Source organism: Amblyraja radiata, chromosome 10 (genome assembly GCF_010909765.2).
Source record: "Amblyraja radiata isolate CabotCenter1 chromosome 10, sAmbRad1.1.pri, whole genome shotgun sequence".
NCBI classification, from domain to species: Eukaryota; Metazoa; Chordata; class Chondrichthyes; order Rajiformes; family Rajidae; genus Amblyraja; species Amblyraja radiata.
This window is the reverse complement of record NC_045965.1, coordinates 14,856,681-14,875,856: the sequence shown is the minus strand read 5'-3', so window position 1 is coordinate 14,875,856 and position 19,176 is coordinate 14,856,681. Positions and strand designations below refer to the sequence as shown.

General features: G+C 45.3%; 1 protein-coding gene across 1 annotated transcript in view; it reads left to right on the top strand.

The window, feature by feature from the left end:
• The first annotated feature begins 7,570 nt into the window (after positions 1-7,570).
• Positions 7,571-19,176, top strand: part of LOC116977581 (P-selectin-like) — a 152,190-nt gene continuing 140,584 nt past the window's right edge. The window contains exons 1-3 of the mRNA XM_033028131.1: positions 7,571-7,688; positions 16,254-16,347; positions 18,624-19,010. Coding sequence (XP_032884022.1) covers positions 16,311-16,347; positions 18,624-19,010 — 424 coding nt within the window. The 5' untranslated portion in view covers positions 7,571-7,688; positions 16,254-16,310. The remainder of the gene's footprint in view (positions 7,689-16,253; positions 16,348-18,623; positions 19,011-19,176) is intronic.

Genomic DNA, 19,176 nt, shown 5'->3' with positions numbered 1-19,176 from the left:
TTTATAACCGAAGCAATCACGATGCACATTAAATATTTCTGATGACTGAATCAATTATACATTTACTCACATCATATCAGAGGGCTGGCCAGATCACCGATCTTCAGACGACCAAGGAGTGTTAAGCCAGCATTTTCTTTCTCCCAACTGTTAATAACCAATTCTGTCTGGTTAGTTTTTTTTGGCAATTTCTCTGAATTCAATTTAATTTGCACAATAAATCAATGAAGGATCTTTCATCTTTATAAAAGTCAGAATGCCCAATGGATGTTATCAATCAAACCTGCTCCAGATGACTTTTTTGTTTATCAATGTTAGGACCTTTTTCTGACTTCACATTCCAATCTTTATCATACAAACACACAAGGAATTCCTCGATAAACAATTTCCTCAAAGGATCGTAAAGCTCTTTTTTTCCCCCACGTCTTTTGTTGTCAGCAGTTTGTACCCCCTCAATTTTTGTATTTAGGAAATGTCTGTTAATGCAAAATATCTGTAATGCTCCTTCTAGTCACCTGCGTTTCACCATTAGTCCTTCCATTTGATTGCTGGCAAGTATAATAGTGACCTCCTTACCCACAAATTTAATTATTTAATGCAAGGAAAGGAATACACAATATTAATGCTTCTGATGCACTGGTCATTTGCAAATTCTTATTAAAACACAAAAGTCCAGTCTCTAATTCTTAAAACACAGTATTGGACGGTACAGTGGCCTCCAGGGCCGGCGTTAAGCCGATTTGACCGATTGCTCCCAATTGGGCCCCGCGCCTAATGGGGGCCCCGCACTAATGTTCAGTATTTCGTACGGAAATACGAATTCTCTTTGTTAAATAAAGATTTTTTTAAATTCGCCATCCGGATTTTTTTTAAACGAACATGCATAACAACCGCTGCACGACCATCATACACACACGATTTGTTAACTAGTGCTGTTAGCACTTCTTAACGGTAAGTAGTTAACACCTTGTTATGCGACGTCATGAATCTGCATCTATCCACATTCCTCAGTAAATGTTATAGTGTTTTGAACAAGTATTAATGACGCCGTGTTCAAAAGGGAACTGCAGCTGCTGGAATATCGAAGGTAAACAAAATTGCTGGGGAAACTCAGCGGGTGCAGCAGCATCTATGGAGCGAAGGAAATAGGCGACGTTTCGGGCCGAAACCCTTCTTCAGACTCATTTAATGACGCCGTGTTCCTTTGAATAAAATTCACGCGGCGTCATTAATACTTGTTTAAAACACAATTACATTACTGAGGAATGTAGATCGATGACACGTTGAGAATTTCATTTAACTCACCATCATGAGTGAGGGCCCCGGATCGCGAGAAGGGGCTTCTTCCTGGTGTGCAGGTTAGTCATTCACCTACCGACCCACGTTGTGTCTCTCTGTCTTTTGCTCACTCCCTCCCTCCCTCTTTCTCTCGCGCTCTCTCTCCCGCTCCCCGTCTCGTTTCTCTCTAGCTCTCCTACTCCCTCTCTATCACCCTGTCCCCTCAGCATTCCCGGAATCATTGATGTTTAGCGGTAGACAAAAATGCTGGAGAAACTCAGCTGGTGAGGCATTCGCCTGGCCCGCTGAGTTCCTCCAGCACTCTGTGTTTTTTGTTTGGCTCTGAAGTTGAAGGTGGCTCAGCGGGACGTGCAGCGGCTCTGGGGAGAGGGTTGTGTTTCTGGTCGAGACCCTTCTTCAGACAATCACAAGTACTCTCACCGACGCGAGTTCAGTTCGGTCTGAAGAAGGGTCTTCTCTCCAGAGTCGCTGCGCTGCCTGTCTGCTGAGTTATTCCAGCTTTATGTCTATCTTCAATTTCAGAGAAATACAATTTCTCACGGGGGGCTTATAACGTCTCTAAACCCCTCTGGGACCCTCTGAACACCTCTAAACCCCCTCGCCCCCCTATTTCCCTCTATTCCCCTCTAAACAATTGTAAACACACCTGAACCCATCTGAAGCCCTCTAAACATCTCTAAACCGTTTAAACCCCCTAAGGCCGGCCATGCACGCACACACACAGACGCATACACACAAACACACACACTCAGTCACACAGACACAGAGACACAATCGCATACACTCATAAACACACACACACACACACACACACACACACACACACACACACACATTCAATCTTTCAAAGTGCCGCTCATTTTATTAGATGTGTGACACTTTCATATAGTTTTTCAAAATTTTAGTATATCAAGCATTTAATGTTTTTTTTGGTTAAAGACGAGCATACTACACGAAATATAAACATACATAAATTTTTACTTTTCTAGAGTAGGGGCCCCGCCATCAATTTTCTAATTGGGCCCCGCAATTCCTAGCACCGGCCCTGGTGGCCTCCATGCTCTTCCCAGTTGGAGTTTGCAAATCAGAAGCTACTAAGCAACGGGATAATGTTTGGAAGAGGAATAATAAATCGTATTGCCAGCGCTGCCCACTACTGCTAAGAGGCTGGAAATGTTCACTTTGAATATGAGATGCACAATGCAACAGTCCTTTGTGGTGAAAGGGGTATGAAAAGTGTCATGTAGATGAAAAGAGTGGCAGGGAACATCAAAGGCAATCTGACTGGGAAATATATTGATATTCCTATCTCCTGCCAGTCTTGATTTCTTCCTGATGCATTTCAATTAAGGTCATAAGTTTATGTGTTTGGAGCAGAATTAGGCCATTTGGCTCATCAAGTCTACTCGGCCATTCAATCATGCCTGATCTATATCCCCCCTCGAACCCCATTCTCCTGCCTTCTCCCTATAACCCCTGACACCCGTACCAATCAAGAATCTATCTATCTCTGCCTTAAAAATATCCATTGATGGCCTCCACAACCTTCTGGGGCATTGAATTCCACAGATTCACCACCCTCTGAATAAAGAAATTCCTTGAGCATCATCTGCTCTGATCTGTCATTTTCACACCTTACCCTTTCATATGTTTAGTTTCCCTCTCCCCTGACCCTCAGTCTGAAGAAGGGTCACGACTCGAAACATCACCCATTCCTTCTTTCCAGGGATGCTGCCTGTCCCACTGAGTAACTCCAGCATTTTGTGTCTATCCTTAGTTTAATATCTCTCTCACAATGCAGCAAGCCCACAACATTGCACTGGAGTCTCAAGGGCCTGTCCCACTAACGCAGCTTTTCAGCGACTGTCTTTGACCTTCAAGCTCAAGGGCACTCGCCTGAATAACCTCTAGCTGGATCGACCGTCAGCGATGAAATTGCGAGCTGGATCGACCATCCACACACACACACACACACACACACACCCGCAAAGGCGGGGGCCAGGGAACGTGGGGGAGCTTTGAACACCCGCGATGAATAGGAAGGTAAAAGACGGCTGTCAGAGTGTACGGTAGGTGCTTTAGAGAGCACGGGGGGGGGGGGGGGGGGGGGAGAGAGAAGAGGAGAGAGAAGAGGAGAAGAGGGGAGAAGGGGGGGATTTTGAGTCAGGCGCAAACTCTTCCAAGCTCGCAAATTAGGTCGCCGCAGTAGGACAGGCCCTTCAGTCTTGATATTACATTATCTTATGTTGTGCTAATAAACATTTAGAATACTTTTTGGCTATAAAACAAGGCAGATGTTATAGTAATCATGCACAAAGGACAGCAGTTCAGTTCATGTTTATCAATTAATAGAAGAGGAAATGTGATTTTGGCAAGAGCAATTTCATCAACATGGATGGAACATTATGTAATACTCAACAGAATTTCCACATGAGAGTTAACAATGCAGAATCACTTCATCAAATTAAAATGCAGTAGTTAACAGATAGGACTAATTTGAAGCAAATCTGACCATGCATGTTTGGACATTGAAGATGGAACAGCCACAAGCCAGAGCGATGAAGAACGAGGAGAAAGAATTAACCTCTGTCTCCATCTCACTGGATTTTATTTCTAATACTACTGAAAACGTAAGAGAACACCGGTGCTTTTACTCTGAAAAGAATAATGAATCAGACTCTAAATGGCGATAAACATTTGAGACGAAAATTGGACAAACTCATTGCTGAGCTCTGACCATGTGGCTGTGCTCCCTCTTCCTGTTGTGACAGTGCCTCTTCCTAAGATGCTGCTCCGGTCCCTGTCACTGGTGGACAGGCCAGGAGAGGCCAATCACCAGCTTCACTCGAACAGCTGCGTCCAATCAATGACATCGCACTGGCCCACCTGAACCTCGTCAGCCTACCCCTTACAAAACCCAGGCATTCATGCTAGAGGGAGGGGGGAAGAAGAGGAGGAGGGAAAAGAGGGTCACCTCCCTGCCAGCTGTGTTCCCCCCTGTCACAGGTTCGAAGAAGACTGAGCCACTGGGACAAACCTGAGACCCACTCTACTGTGAGGGTTGGTGTGGTCATTGCCGAACCCAGTGTCATTCCCTGACGCTGCACTCCCTATAGGCAGTGACTGAAGTGTGCAGTTCCAATGGTGAGGATAGCACAGAGACGGTCAGGGGAAGCAGAGGAACAACTCCGTAACTGTTTGGCGTTGGTAGACTGGGTGATGTTCAAGAACTCGGCAACGGAGCTGAACAAATATGCCACAGCTGTTCCCGACTTCATCTGGAAATGTGTGGAGGAGTGTGTTCCCACCAAAACCATCCCAGTCTTCCCTAATCAGGACCCTTGGATGAATCAGGTGTTCCACAATCTCATGGGGACCAGTCCCGGGCATTCAAGTCTGATGATACAGGGCCATATAGGAAGTCTAGGAATGATCTCGATAAGTCGATCAGAAAAATTCAATTGTTATAGTAGATTAAAAATCATCCTCTAAAGCCGCGTACGCCGACAATGGGACGGATCTAATGTAGGTGACAAGGCAAGGTAGGTTGTTTATTTTTACATTAAAAAGTGCTATTTAAGATCCCTTTATACAACATTTTATGTTGTGAGTTGCTGACTTGGGGGCCCATTCAATCCCGCAGTATCTTTCATGCCGACATGGGCTTCAAATCCGCCGCAATGGCAACGTTCCAAACCGTCGCGTTCCAGAAAATCCCACTCGCAAGCTGATTTAAATGGCCATTCATTTACAGCAATTGAACACCTAATTCCTTCCATTTGGCCTATAAATTAATGTCAATGAGATTTAAAAATCATGTTTTATTGTGAATTCTTGTGTGAATGTTCTTTGGACACTTAGGCTATTTAAAAATGTTATCTTTCCTTAAGAAATGGATAGATGTTTAAATCTAGTAACTGAATTTTCGAATTAGCTACAATTAGGTAACTAACTAATTATATGCTTTAATTTCAGGTCATCCAAGTAAGATTGTTTCATATTTGTTTCGGAATGATTCAATCTACAATAACTGAAAATGTATTTCAATTCTCTTAATTTTTAATAAAGTTATGGGCTTTTGACTGTTCTTGATCACAGCTTTTGTGTTAAGTCAATGGAAAATCAATAGGGAACAAGATGCTAATTTCCGAGTATGAAAATTGCCATAACATTTTTAATACTGAAGACATGAAAGTGAATTAGGTGTCAAATTAAACTTCTTTTTATGCTTTATCTGATGGGATAAATTGCAGACTTGATTTTAAAAATCTCAAATTTTTGTAACATTGCTAAATATATCAGTGAGGGAATTTGCAAATGATGCTGGATTTTATAACCGAAGCAATCACGATGCAAATTAAAAATTTCTGATGACTGAATCAATTATACATTTACTCACATCATATCAGAGGGCTGGCCAGATCACCGATCTTCAGACGACCAAGGAGTGTTAAGCCAGCATTTTCTTTCTCCCAACTGTTAATAACCAATTCTGTCTGGTTAGTTTTTTTTGGCAATTTTTCTGAATTCAATTTAATTTGCACAATAAATCAATCAAGGATCTTTCATCTTTATAAAAGTCAGAATGCCCAAATGGATGTTATCAATCAAACCTGCTCCAGATTACTTTTTTGTTTATCAATGTTATGAACTTTTTCTGACTTCACATTCCAATCTTTATCATACAAACACACAAGGAATTCCTCGATAAACAATTTCCTCAAAGGATCGTAAAGCTCTTTTTTTCCCCCACGTCTTTTGTTGTCAGCAGTTTGTACCCCCTCAATTTTTGTATTTAGGAAATGTCTGTTAATGCAAAATATCTGTAATGCTCCTTCTAGTCACCTGCGTTTCACCATTAGTCCTTCCATTTGATTGCTGGCAAGTATAAAAGTGACCTCCTTACCCACATATTTAATTATTTAATGCAAGGAAAGGAATACACAATATTAATGCTTCTGATGCACTGGTCATTTGCAAATTCTTATTAAAACACAAAAGTCCAGTCTCTAATTCTTAAAACACAGAGATGACTAACTTTATTGTTATTCCTTTGACTTCAATTTTGGATTTGTTTTTGTAAACCCAATTCATATGCTTTCAATAATTACAACTAGACATATGGTTTATCATGAAGCTTGCTATTTTTGTTGTTGAAACAATGTATTACAATGTGAACACCTCCATTGATTTTAAGTTAAAATTTATCTTTACTTTATCAATTCTTCAGCCTAATAATCTCCCTGAATGTCAGCAAGATTAAGGAGGTGGTTATTGACTTCAGGAAATGAGGTGGTGTACACCAGTCTCCAGTCAGCATCAATGGTGCCAAAGTGGAGATGGTCGACCTTCAAGTTACTGGGTGTAAATATCTCCAACAATTTGTCCTGGACCAATCACATTGAACCTACAGCCAAGAAAGCAGACTAATGCCTCTACTTCCTCAGAAGTTACCAACGACTCTTACTATCTTCTCCAGATTCACCGTGGAAAGCATTGTATCAGCATGCATCACAGCTTCATCTGTGAACAGTTCTGCACAAGACCACAACAAATTGCAGAGAATTGCGGATATAGCCCAGTACCTCACACAAAAACACCTCCCCTCCAGCGGCTCCAATGCACAATGCTGCCAATATAATCAAGGACTATTTTCGCCAGAGATGCTGCCAGACCCGCTGAGTTACTCCAGCACTTTGTGTCTACCATTATCACCCTTCCCACTTCTCACCTCTCCCGTCGGGCAGAAGATACAAAAGCCTGTAAGCAAGATTCAACAACAGCTTCCCTTCTGTTATTAGACTAGTGAATGGTCCTCCCATATGTAGTTGCGATCCAACCTGCCATTTACAGACTCTGCACTTACTATGTAACTGTAGCACTGTACTGCTGTGCCACTATATTCTGCACTCTGGTGTACTTGGCTTGATAGTACTGAGATATAGTATGATTTCACTCGTGTGTGTGCAAACCAGGTTTTCCACTCTATTTCAAAACACTTGACAATAAGAAACCAATGCCAAATCCAATATTGTTGCTAATAGTAAATGTTTGGAGAATGGAAGGAAAAAGAGGAGGTGCTTATTTTTGTTCTTTTGTAGCCAAGTTTACATAAAATTATTTAAAATATGACACAGTCTTTATAAAGAACGTGAGGATGGACAGTTATCAGATACATTTGTTGAATCAATCGTTACTTATACAATTTCCTGCATACGCAAGAAGCCTGTTACAAAAGCAGAAGTGGGCGAGTCCAAAATCAACAATTCTTCAGGAAATCCACGGAGGTTGAGTTTTATGCTTCTGCTGTTTAAGAACTATCTTCAGAGGTTTTGTGAAGCTGGAAGGATCGAAAGCCAGTCTTACAGATTTTCTGCGTGAAGAATATGGTGAGCAAAGTTTATTTTATATGGAAGGACTAGATTTTACCTGATGCAATATTATTTTGCTGGGCTTAGGAGTATTCACTGCCAGATATGCAGTATGGCATTGAATTATTTATTTGCTTTGGGCAAATTATTGTTTATTTAACACTGTAAATTAGGTAATTTAGTAATTGTAAAATCGTTGATTATCAACTCAACAGGCTGTACTTGGATAATAGATTTAGCCAAGTTATTTATTAAAAATAATATTGTTTAAATAGAATTATGACCAAACTATAACAGTGTGACATTTTGAAGCAGCAATAACTCACATGCATCACATTTATACAAGGTGGAAATAAAGGGCATCTATAGCTAGAAGCATTTGGAGAGTAAAGGAAACAATCTTTAAAATAAGTGGTAACTGACAAATGCCCAACACATAATTAGAAAACTAGACAGAATACAGACTGCAAGAGAAATTTGGAAGGCCACAGAAAATGTATTAAAAAAAATAGCGGATAAGATAAAATGGAATAATAAATGTCAAGGCATTCTAAATTTTATTTATTAGTCTGGATGTTAAAGGAAGTAGGTGTTTGATTTATTTGACAAAGTAACGGAAAGAGTTGACGAAAGTAACAACATAATTGTTGTGCACATGAAATCTCAAAGGCAGTGAAGAAAGTATCACATGACAGGCATATTGGAGTATATTAAGTGAATGTTGACAACTTGGATATTTAATTGGTAGATCTTTTCTCCATCTTTTGAGTGCAAGCCACATTTGTTGACTTCTGTTAAAATATGCAGCTGCCCGACATAAATACTTGGTAATATCACAAGGTATTTTTTTTTAATTGGTTGTGGTGGTCCAGGTGATTACTGGGAGCTGCTTGGAGCCCTTCATATTTGACATTTGGAGACATGAAATGCGGGAGGTCATTGGTTTAAGGCAAGGGGGGGGATGTTTTTTTTACATTAAGGGTGGTAGGTGGTTGGATTGCACTGCCTGCGGATGTGGGAGCTTATGCGATAGCAACATTTCAGAAGCATTTAGATAGACACATGAAAAGGTAGGGAATAGATAAGAACTTTGAGCAGACAAACAAGATTAGTTTTAGATTGGCATCATGTTCGCACAGACATCGTGGGCTGAAGGACGTGTTCCTATGCTGTTGTGTTCCTTATTCTATGTCTCATGTAGTCGGCATGCCTAGTCGATGTGTAAGCACTTTTGATTCTATTGGTGAATTTTTGACCTAAATTAACTGCACCTTCCAGACTGCAAATGGTTAGGAGACAGAGCAATGGTAAATTGACACTTTCCGATTGTTTTAAAGGCCATAGCGGGGTTCACTTTGGGTTGACCTAAGTGTGGAGTTCATGAGTACAGTGTTTATATTCACGAAAATACAAAGCTTGACAAATGAATAAACAGCAGGACATCAGGAGGGCAATTTCCTTTAAGGGCACTCTTCATAGTCTCTCCCTCAACTCTCCCCTTCAAACGGTCTTATCTCTAGCTGTATGTCAGCTTCTCTAAATATAGGTTTCCACCCTGCCCTGGCTCTGCTCATTAACCTCCGTGTACAATCACTCACATTACCAACCACTAACTACCCTTGCTGGCAGGCAAACTGTGGCTTAACTAATTGCATGAGCCTTCAGAGGAACTTAGACCACCACAGAGTGTGTCTGCTGTGCTTCATTTGTTTTTCTCGCAAACAATAGTTTTTTTGCATTTAAACCATGCGGTCAGTTCCATAATCCTGTTTCCTGTGTAATTACTGAACTCACTGGGAACACTTCCATGGATATACAGGGTAAATACAGAGCTCAATGATTCGCAGACTTTAAGCTAATAGTACAACCTTATCTGTACCACAGCCAATAAAATACACCCAGGTCTGTCTGGAGAGGGAACTCGTCCCAAAATAAGGCATTAGTCTCTCTGATAGAGTGTCGAAAAGAAACATACAAAACAAACTGAAGATCCCATATTTTTTTAAATATTTGTAATTACTGCAAATATTACAAACATTAACTTCATTTGAACCATATAAAGCAATAGAAAAATGCAAACAGACTATTTCAATATTTATAATCATGGACAAGAGACTGCGGATGCTGGAATCCTAAACAAAGACAACTGCCTGAAGAATTTGGCAGGTCAGGCAGCAACTGTGAAGGGAAATAGACAGTCCACGTTTTGTGTCAGGACCCTTTCTCTGGGCTGAAAGAGTAGAGGGGAGACAGCTAGCATAAAGCGAGGGGGAGGAGTGGGGTGGGGGGGGGGGGGGGGTCAAGAGCTGTCACATGACAGATGGATCAAGGTGAGGAGGGCAGGATTGGTGGATGGAGGCAGCAAGATGAGCATAACAGAGGCTGAGAGGTAACCTGGCTCTGCAGATGAGGTCATGTGATGGGAATGGAGGGTATGGAACCACATTGGGGAGGTGTGAGGTGGGCAGATGGGAACTGTGGGTTGGGGGAGGATGAGAGGAGAGAGTGGGGATGAGGCCACGATCAATCACAGTGGACGGAGCAAGTTCTGTTTCCAAACCTGGCAACATTCCCCAACACTTACTGTAAAGAAGCGTCATCAACACACTGTGTCTTTACTTCACTTTATTCATACTGTAACATACATTGCTGCACTAGCTGTACGTGGTCTGTCACGGGAACTAGAGAGAGATCAGTAGGTGGGGAGGTTGTAATTATACTTGTGATATGGGGAGTGGTTAGTAGTGGTGAGGTCACTATGTTAAAGGAACATGCACATCTCATCTACATCCTTCCCCTTAGAAACAAAAGGCAACAAGGTAGTGACAGGGCGACCACGTCTCATGCGCTATGAACAGTTACGCAAAGTCGCCATAACGGACAGGCGGCTTGACACACGTCCCGACCGGGTTCGCATCTCGCCATCTCCCCTCCCTGCAGGAAGAAAGGGAGCAGGTGCAGGTGCAGGTGACCGAACTGGAATGGGGGATCCGGGAGGGGATGGAGAAGACGGAGAAGAGGGAGGGGACGCGGGCGCAGCAGCGGGCAGACGGGCAGGCGAGGGAGGATGAGCCGGTGGAGAAGTCGGCTGATAGAGCTGAGAAGGCAGGGACCGAGGCATGCGAGGAGCGGCGGGCGGAGTGGGAGACTGCAGCGGCGGAGCAAAGGGGTCAGCGGGCGGTTGTGGTGGCTCGTTGACAAGCCTCAGGTGCTGGCGGGACCGGCGGTAAACGGTGCCGTCATGGTCGACCAGATAGGACCGAGGCGAACCTGCGGAGCCGACGACGGTGGCGAGCCTGGAGTGACCGGAGGGGGACTGCATTCGGACAACTTGACCGGGGAAGAGACTCGGGAGGGGACGGCAGGACTTGTCGTGGGAGCGCTTCTGGATCTCGTGCTTAAGGGCAATGCGCTCCTGGACAGCAGCGGGCTTGAGGACGGAGGGCACGAGGGAGCGCTGGGCCACCGGGATCGGGGGCCTTGTGGTGCGAGACATGAGTCGCTGCGCAGGGGAGCCCATGGCAGGGTCGCGTGAGATGTTGCGAAGGTTAAGGAGGGCAAGGCAAAAGTCAGAGCGAGACAAACGACAATGTTCCAGCAAGTCTTTAGCGCTGCGGACTGCGCGCTCTGCCAGGCCGTTGCTCTGCGGGTACTCCAGGCTGCTGGTGTAGTGGCGGAAATTCCAGCTGGCCGCAAAATCCCGAAACTCGGCGCTCGTGAACTGGCTGCCATTGTCCGACTGCAGGCTGGCCGGGGAGCCGAAGGTAGCGAAGTGGCGTCGCAGCTTCCCGATAACGGCCGAAGATGTGAGGGAGCGCAGCTGGTCAACTTCGAACCAGCTGGAGTAAGAGTCGACAAGGACCAGGAAGTGTTTGCCACGCCACTCGAAAATGTCAGTGGCAACCGCCATCCATGGCAGTTCGGGAGCAGGCTGCTGCAGAAGCGGCTGCCGTTGCTGGTGGGGAGCGAGACTGTTACAGATGGAACAGGCGGAGACCCTCTCCCGGATGTACTGAGCCATACCGGGCCAGTAGAACTGGCTCTGAGCGTGGGACAAAGTTGCCTCGGCCCCAGGATGACCGCGGTGGGCGGCCTGAAAATAGTGGTCGTGCAGCGCAGCAGGCACAACAACCTTGTGTCCCTTCACAACCACGCCGTCGTGCAGCACGAGCTCATCACGGATCAGGAAGTAGGGCACGGCACCAGCCGGCAAAGCGGAACGTCGGTCGGGCCAGCCCTGCTGGACGATGACAGCAAGCTGTTGCAGGGCAGGATCATCGGCAGTGTGCTCGACCAGGGACTTCATCTGCTGTGAAGGGACAATATTGACATTGAGCACAATCAAGTCAGACATTTCATATGGGTGGCGATCGGTGGACGTTAGCGGTGCGCGGGATAGCGTGTCGGCCACGAACATGTCCTTGCCTTTGCGATAGACAATCTCGAACGTAAAACACTGGAGCTGCAGCATCATGCGCTGCAACCGGGATGAGGCAACATGGATCGGCTTGTTGAGGATGGTGACCAGCGGCTGGTGGTCGGTCTCGATGGTGAAAGTGTTGCCCAGGATGTAGTCCTTGAACTTGGAGCAGGCAAATACCACAGCCAGCAACTCCTTCTCTATCTGAGCATAGCGCTGCTCGGCAGGGGTCATGGTGCGGGACGCGTAGGAAACAGGCAGCTGCAGGCCCTCGTGGAGCTGCAGGCAAGCGGCACCAAGACCGAACTGGGAGGCGTCGCAGGTGATGACAATGGGACGCTGTAGGTCGAAAAATTTGAGCGTGGGGGTGCTGACCAGCCTGGACTTCAGGACGTCAAAAGCTCTCTGATGTTGAGGGAACCAGGCCCAGGCAGTGTCCTTCTTAATCAACTCCCTCAGGGGCGCGCTCAGCTCGCTGAGGTCGGGGATGAACTTCCCCAGGTAATTAACCATGCCCAGGAAACGCTGCAGGCTGGGCACGTCGGTAGGTGAAGACATTCCGGAGATGGCAGACGTTTTCTGCGGGTCGGGCTTCAGCCCCGAGGCCGTAAAAACATGGCCCACATAAGTGACCTCCGGGACGCGGAATCGGCACTTCTTGGGGTTTAATTTGAGGTTAATCTTCCGGGCCCGGTCCAGGACTTGGCGGAGGTTGAAGTCGTGCTCAGCAACATCCTTGCCGTAGACCAGGATGTCGTCAACGATGATGGCACACGGTAGACCGGCAAACAGTTGCTCCATTGTCCGCTGGAACACCTCGCTGGCAGAGTTGATCCCGAATGGCATCCGGAGGAACCGGAACCTGCCGAAAGGGGTGCTGAAAGTTGTCAGGTAGGAGGACTGCTCGTCAAGCGATATCTGCCAGAAGGAACTCTTGGCATCGAGAACGGAAAAGATTGTGGCCGGGCCAACCTGTGCAGCGACGTCCTCTACTGTTCGCATGGGGTAGTGCGGGCGTTTGATGGCAAGGTTCAGGTCCTTGGGGTTGATGCAAATGCGTATTTCGCTTTTGTCCTTTTTCGCGGCAACCGCCATAGTGGAGACCACCGGGTGGGTTCGCTCACCTCTTTCAGGATGCCCATGGTAACCATGTTGTGCAGCGTCGACTCAACTTTATCCTTCATGGCGAAGGAGACGCGGTGTGGCGGGTTGGATCACTGGCTCGACATTGCGGTCGACAACAATCTTGTAGTTGCAGGGCAGCTTGCCCAGCTCGTCATCAAAGCGGTCCGGATATTCGATCAGGGGGTTCATAAGGGTCTGCACCTGGTGGATGTCATGGTGGAAGGAGACCAGCCCCAGGTCTTGGCAAGCTCGGATGCCCAACAGGGTGATGCAGTTTGAATCTAGCAGAAAAAAAGTGAGGGGCTGAGAGGTCTCCAGTATCTTGCAGTGCAGAGTTGCCTTCCCCACAGGAACAAGCACGCCTCCCCCATAGGCATGCAAAAGGGAGCGATCAGACGTGACTTGCTCATTAGTTCTTATCTTCCTGAAAAGGCTTGTTGACATTACATTTGCGACCGCCCCCGTGTCGATTTTCGCGGTGAAGGTCGAGTTGTGCACAGTTACACGAACTGAAGGGTCCGTTATCAGTGCAGGTGCATCCAACAGTGAAAATATGCTGGTCTCCCCCTGGGAGGAACTCGAGTCAGACATAGGGAGTTCATCAGGCTGGTACTGGGAACCAAACGCGCTATCAGCTTGCTCCAAATTGTTTAACATACGCCGTGGAGCAGTAACAGGCTTCCCACGGGAACGACATGCAGCAGAGAAATGGTTCAATTTCCTGCAGAAGTTACACGTTTTACCCAAGGCAGGGCACACATTGAATTGATGAGAGGCAGTTACAATTGGGGCACCGCTGCGGGTTGCTTCCCCTGGGAGCAGTGGGCCCCCGTTGTCGTGGCGGGCCCGTGTACCGCCGACGGCCAACAACACTGGCAAAGTTAATATCATGATCAGCCGGTGACACCGCCGAGGTGACAGCTTCGGCCATGCGGCAGGCGTGCATCGCCTCGTTAAAAGACAGGTCGGGCTTGCGCAAAAGTTCAGCCCTCAGCTTCTCATCGCGTAGACCATAAACCAGAATGTCCCTGGTCAGTTCATCGGGGGTCAGCGTGTCCAGGCGGCACCGCCTGGCCAGGTGTCGCAGCGCAGCGACATAATTATCAATGGATTCACCTGGGTTCTGACGCCGCCCGAACATTTTAAAACGCCCTAAGATGCAGTTAGAGGGGATGTCGCACATCGCGGTAAACTTAGCTATTAAACATACCGGGTCCCGAGCAGTTTCATCCGCAGCGCAGACGAACGAGTCAGACCGTTCCAGGGCATCGGGACCAGCCAGGTTGAGAAGCAGAGAAGCTTTGACCTCAGGAGTGGCGGCAGGATGAGTGATTGTGACATAGTGGTCGAAGTCACGTCTAAAGACATCCCACCGATGGGCAATGTCTGAATCGAAGACAAGCACGTCGGACTTGCGGCAAGAAGTGGCCATAACGAGGAAATAGAGAAAGGGGACGGGGAACTGGGTCAAAAGTAAATAAACAACCGATAAACAGGAGGCGCAAGGGTAAGGTTTATGACACCATGTAAAGATGCGTCATCAACACACTGTGTCTTTACTTCACTTTATTCATACTGTAACATACATTACTGCACTAGCTGTACGTGGTCTGTCACGGGAACTAGAGAGAGATCAGTATGTGGGGAGGTTGTAATTATACTTGTGATATGGGGAGTGGTTAGTAGTGGTGAGGTCACTATGTTAAAGGTTCATGCACATCTCATCTACACTTACACTGCTACATCAATGACTGCATTGGTGCTGCCTCGTACACCCGTGCAGCAATTGTCAATTTCTTCAGCTTCACCACTAACTTCCATCCTACCCTAAAATCGACAGACCATTTCTGACACGTCCCTCTCCTTTCTTAATCTCTTGGTCTTCCTCACAGGCATTTACAACAAACTCTCTCACTCCCAAGATTCAAGATTCAAGAGAGTTTATTGTCATGTGTCCCAGATAGGACAATGAAATTCTTGCTTTGCTTCAACACAACAGAATATTGCAGGCATAAATAATACAGAACAGATCAGTGTGTCCATATACCATTAAATATATATGTATATATTTACACACATAAATAAGCAAAATAAGGTGCAGGTACCCCTTCCGATTCTGTCTCTATTAAGGTTGCCACCCTCTTCTCTCAGCTTCTCTGCTTCCACCACATCTGTTCTCGAGATGAGGCCTTGCACTCCAGTCATTCCTCAGGAAGTAGCCCCCACGCTGTGACTGATGATATACTAGCCCATATCTCCTCCCCACACACACCCGGTCTTAGCCCATCTCCGCCAGGATAGAATAGGGAAAGAGTTAACTTGGACTTTAGCTTTCACCCCACCACCCTTTGCATCCAGCACATCATTCTCTGACATTTCCGCCAGCTACAAGGCATCCCGCTACCTCTCACATCTTTCCCTATCCGCTCCTTTCTGCTATCCAAAGGTCCACCTTCTCCGGGATTCCCTGGTCTGCTCATCCATCCCTCTCCCGAGGCCATTTCTCCTGAAACTGTAGGAGGTGCAACACTTGTCACTGTACTTTCACCCAAAGGAAAGGTCCCGACCTGAAATGCCAACTACATTTCTCACCACAGAAGCTGCCTGACCCACTAAGTTTATCCAGCAGGTTGCATTTTGCATGCATAAAATGATTTTGGCTTTCCCATTTGTCTGGTGGGAGCAGGACTGTTGGATGGGAGCATAGTCAGCTTTGGCTCTGATGTTCTCCTGTTCCCCAACTGCTTGACAGGTCAACGAGGAAAAGTGACGAGAAAGTGAATGGCTATTATGTACTCATGGCATACCCAAGAATAGTGTTTTGCAGCAAAAACATAGAGCATGTTGTAAGAAATAGAAGCACCAAGCAGCCAATGTCACATACAGCAAATTCAATATTTTTAAAGCCAAATGCTGCATTAATCATTCTTACATATAGTACCTAGATTTTGCCTGTCATTGTGATCTGTGCAATTAAGGATTTATTTTTATGCAGTTTTGTATTAATTAGTGCTATTTGATCTATTCTTCACATACAGATGACTCTTGGTAGTGTGAACTGTTGATACAGGTGACGCCCAAAGATACAAGAGAACATGTTCCGACTGTTGACGTTAACTGTGGTGATCTATGGTAAGATTGTACTTCCTCTGCTATTTATTGAACTGATTTGTCACTCTGTGATACTACAAGAACATTCTTCTGCACTAATAAAAGATTAAAAATACCACCAACTATGGTCCACATCTCTAATCTTGAAAACAAGTCTGCTTGGATTTTCCCACTACTGTATACCATGGTGAGCACTGCTCACTGGGAGTGATGGACCAACATGGCTCTAGGAAGATTGGTCTGGTAAAGGAGTGCAAGTGAACTAGCAACTTGTGATGTGGATAACCTCATCATACAGGTTACATTTGTGTGGGAGTGGAGAGAGAGGGGGTCAGGACCTTCCCAGCCAGGCACATTTAGAGGTAAAGCAAAGACATTTTCAAGGTTGAGGTGTGAATGTTATCATTAAATGTGTTACAATGAGAGACCACAAACATGGCTGAAGCACTTGCTGTGATATTATTTTCATTTGGTATCATTGCGATGGCTTATTTCGCCTGATGTAAGCAAATTATAAAAGCACATGATTAGTTTATGATATTTATCCGACAGTTCTGATAGTACATTAGTTGTGAGAACCGATGGGTTACTTTGTGAAAGATTAAATTAAACAAGCTTACAAATCAGAGAGTTATTCTATCCCAGCTGTATGATGTGTGTACCTTACATCATCTCAGCAAAACACTCCAAATCTCCAGAATTCTAGCAAATCAGTCAAGAGTCAAGAGTGTTTAATTGTCATATGTCCCAGATAGAACAATTAAATTCTTACTTGCAAGGTTAACATTCCTACAACCAGGGACCAAGTACTACTCAGTTATCAATGATTTTTTGATTATACCTTTAATAATCCTTTACAGGAAATTACAGTGCCACGACAGCTTCAAGACAGACATAACACCACACATTTCCTCAAATAGCTTCCATACTTAACAAGTTAAAATACAAGTTAAAATACAAGTTAAAATACAATTAATTTAAAAAAAAAGTGCAGTTATTTATGCGCATTATATAACCTTATAGCAGCTGGTAAACAGGACTTCCAATGTCTCTCAGTTTTGCACATTGGTGCAATCAGTCTCTGACTGAAGATGCTGCTCTTGATCACCTTCAGGGCATGGAGTGGGTGAGTGGGGTTGGTCATTATTGAACCCAGTTTGTTCAGAGTTCTGGCCTCTGCCACCTGCTGGACCGTTCGTTGCTCAGCCCCGACCACTGAGCCGGCCAATGTTGAGCAGAGCATGTCACTTGCGTGAGTGACACAGGACTCCTGTAAGATTGGCATTTTATACAGAACTCTGGCATCAGAAGAGAAACCAGGCAGAGGTTGTGCTCAAACCCACCGGATAAAATTCGGCACTAACACGTCAATTCTGGTCCATGATGACTCAAAGTGGAGAGGGATATTGGGGATGGTATTGGGAACTTCGAGTCCCTGCATTCAGAGAACTCAGAAGACCAGTGTTGGGTACAAAATGCTGGATTAACTCAGTGGGTCAGTGGAGAAAATGGATAGGTGATGGTTTGGGTCAGGCACCTTCTTTAGAAGACCTGTGTTAGCAGTTTCAGGAGTGTCCCAACAGGATGTCACGGGACAGAACAGACCGTGGTGCCGTGGTTATCCCCTGGTGGCAGGCCTGGAGCCGGGAAATCTGCCCTGTAGAGGGAGGGAAGCCGCCAATATGTCCCCTGCTCATCCCCGCCATTATCAGTGAATATCCCTACCTCTGACCTTAAGGTGAAGCAGTTGAAGATGAATGTGCCTAGGATTGGGCCAAGGAATTCTCCAGTAACTTCCTCGGGCTAGGATCATTGACCCACATTTTCCATATTCCTCAGTATGTTGTGTAACTCAAATCACCACAGTCTTGTTCCCCTCATTGGCAACAACCTCAGTTTTACCTCTATTGTACAATTTGACAGTTTCAATATTCCAGAGTTTGAAGCTTGTCTCTAATCCCTCTGGTGCTTGCTCTCATTACTGCCACCTTCTGCAATCCAGTTTATTCCTCGTTTCTAACCTCTTACCCATCTTCATTTTCCATTGTCCGACCACTGGTGACTGTGCAGTTCATCCTCGTTGACAGTAAATGTTAATACATGAATTCATCAGTTTGTGTTAATCAGGCTTATTAATGGTAATCAATTGACAACTGTGGTTATAATTAATAGTACATCCCAATCCCAATGTTTGCTTTGGGAGAGACACATTCATCAACCCTCTTTTTCCTTCTCTTCACGCAGCAGAAGCTTTGCAGTTTAAACACATATTGGCACAATTTTGTTTATGGTTACAGAAATTCTGCTGTTCGGAGGCATGCAAGGTTGGGTCTACCATCACCACGATATTACCATGGTGTGGGAAAATGCTAGGAACTACTGTAAAGAACATTACACTGACATGGTGGCAATACAGAATATGGAAGAAAACAAGTACCTGATGGAATATTTGCCAAAGGGATACGCACAAGTCTGGATTGGTTTGAGGATGATAAACAACAGCTGGACCTGGATTGGAACGAACCGGAAACTGGAGAATGTGTTTATGAACTGGGCTCCTGGAGAACCAAGCAATGGAAAGAATAACGAAGACTGTGTCGGGATGTATATCCAGGCGGCAGCAGTTTCAGGAAAGTGGAGCGATGAACCTTGCATGAATATGAAAAGACCACTGTGTTTCCAAGGTAAAAAAAAAACACAAGGGGATATAAAAAAACTTGCATTTTAAGCACTAGCTTAAACACTAGGAAGAGGTCAGAAGGCCTTATAATTGGTATAAAAAGATAATGTTGGAGAAACTCAACGGGTTCAGGGAGTATCTGTGGAAGGAAATGGACAGATCACCATTTT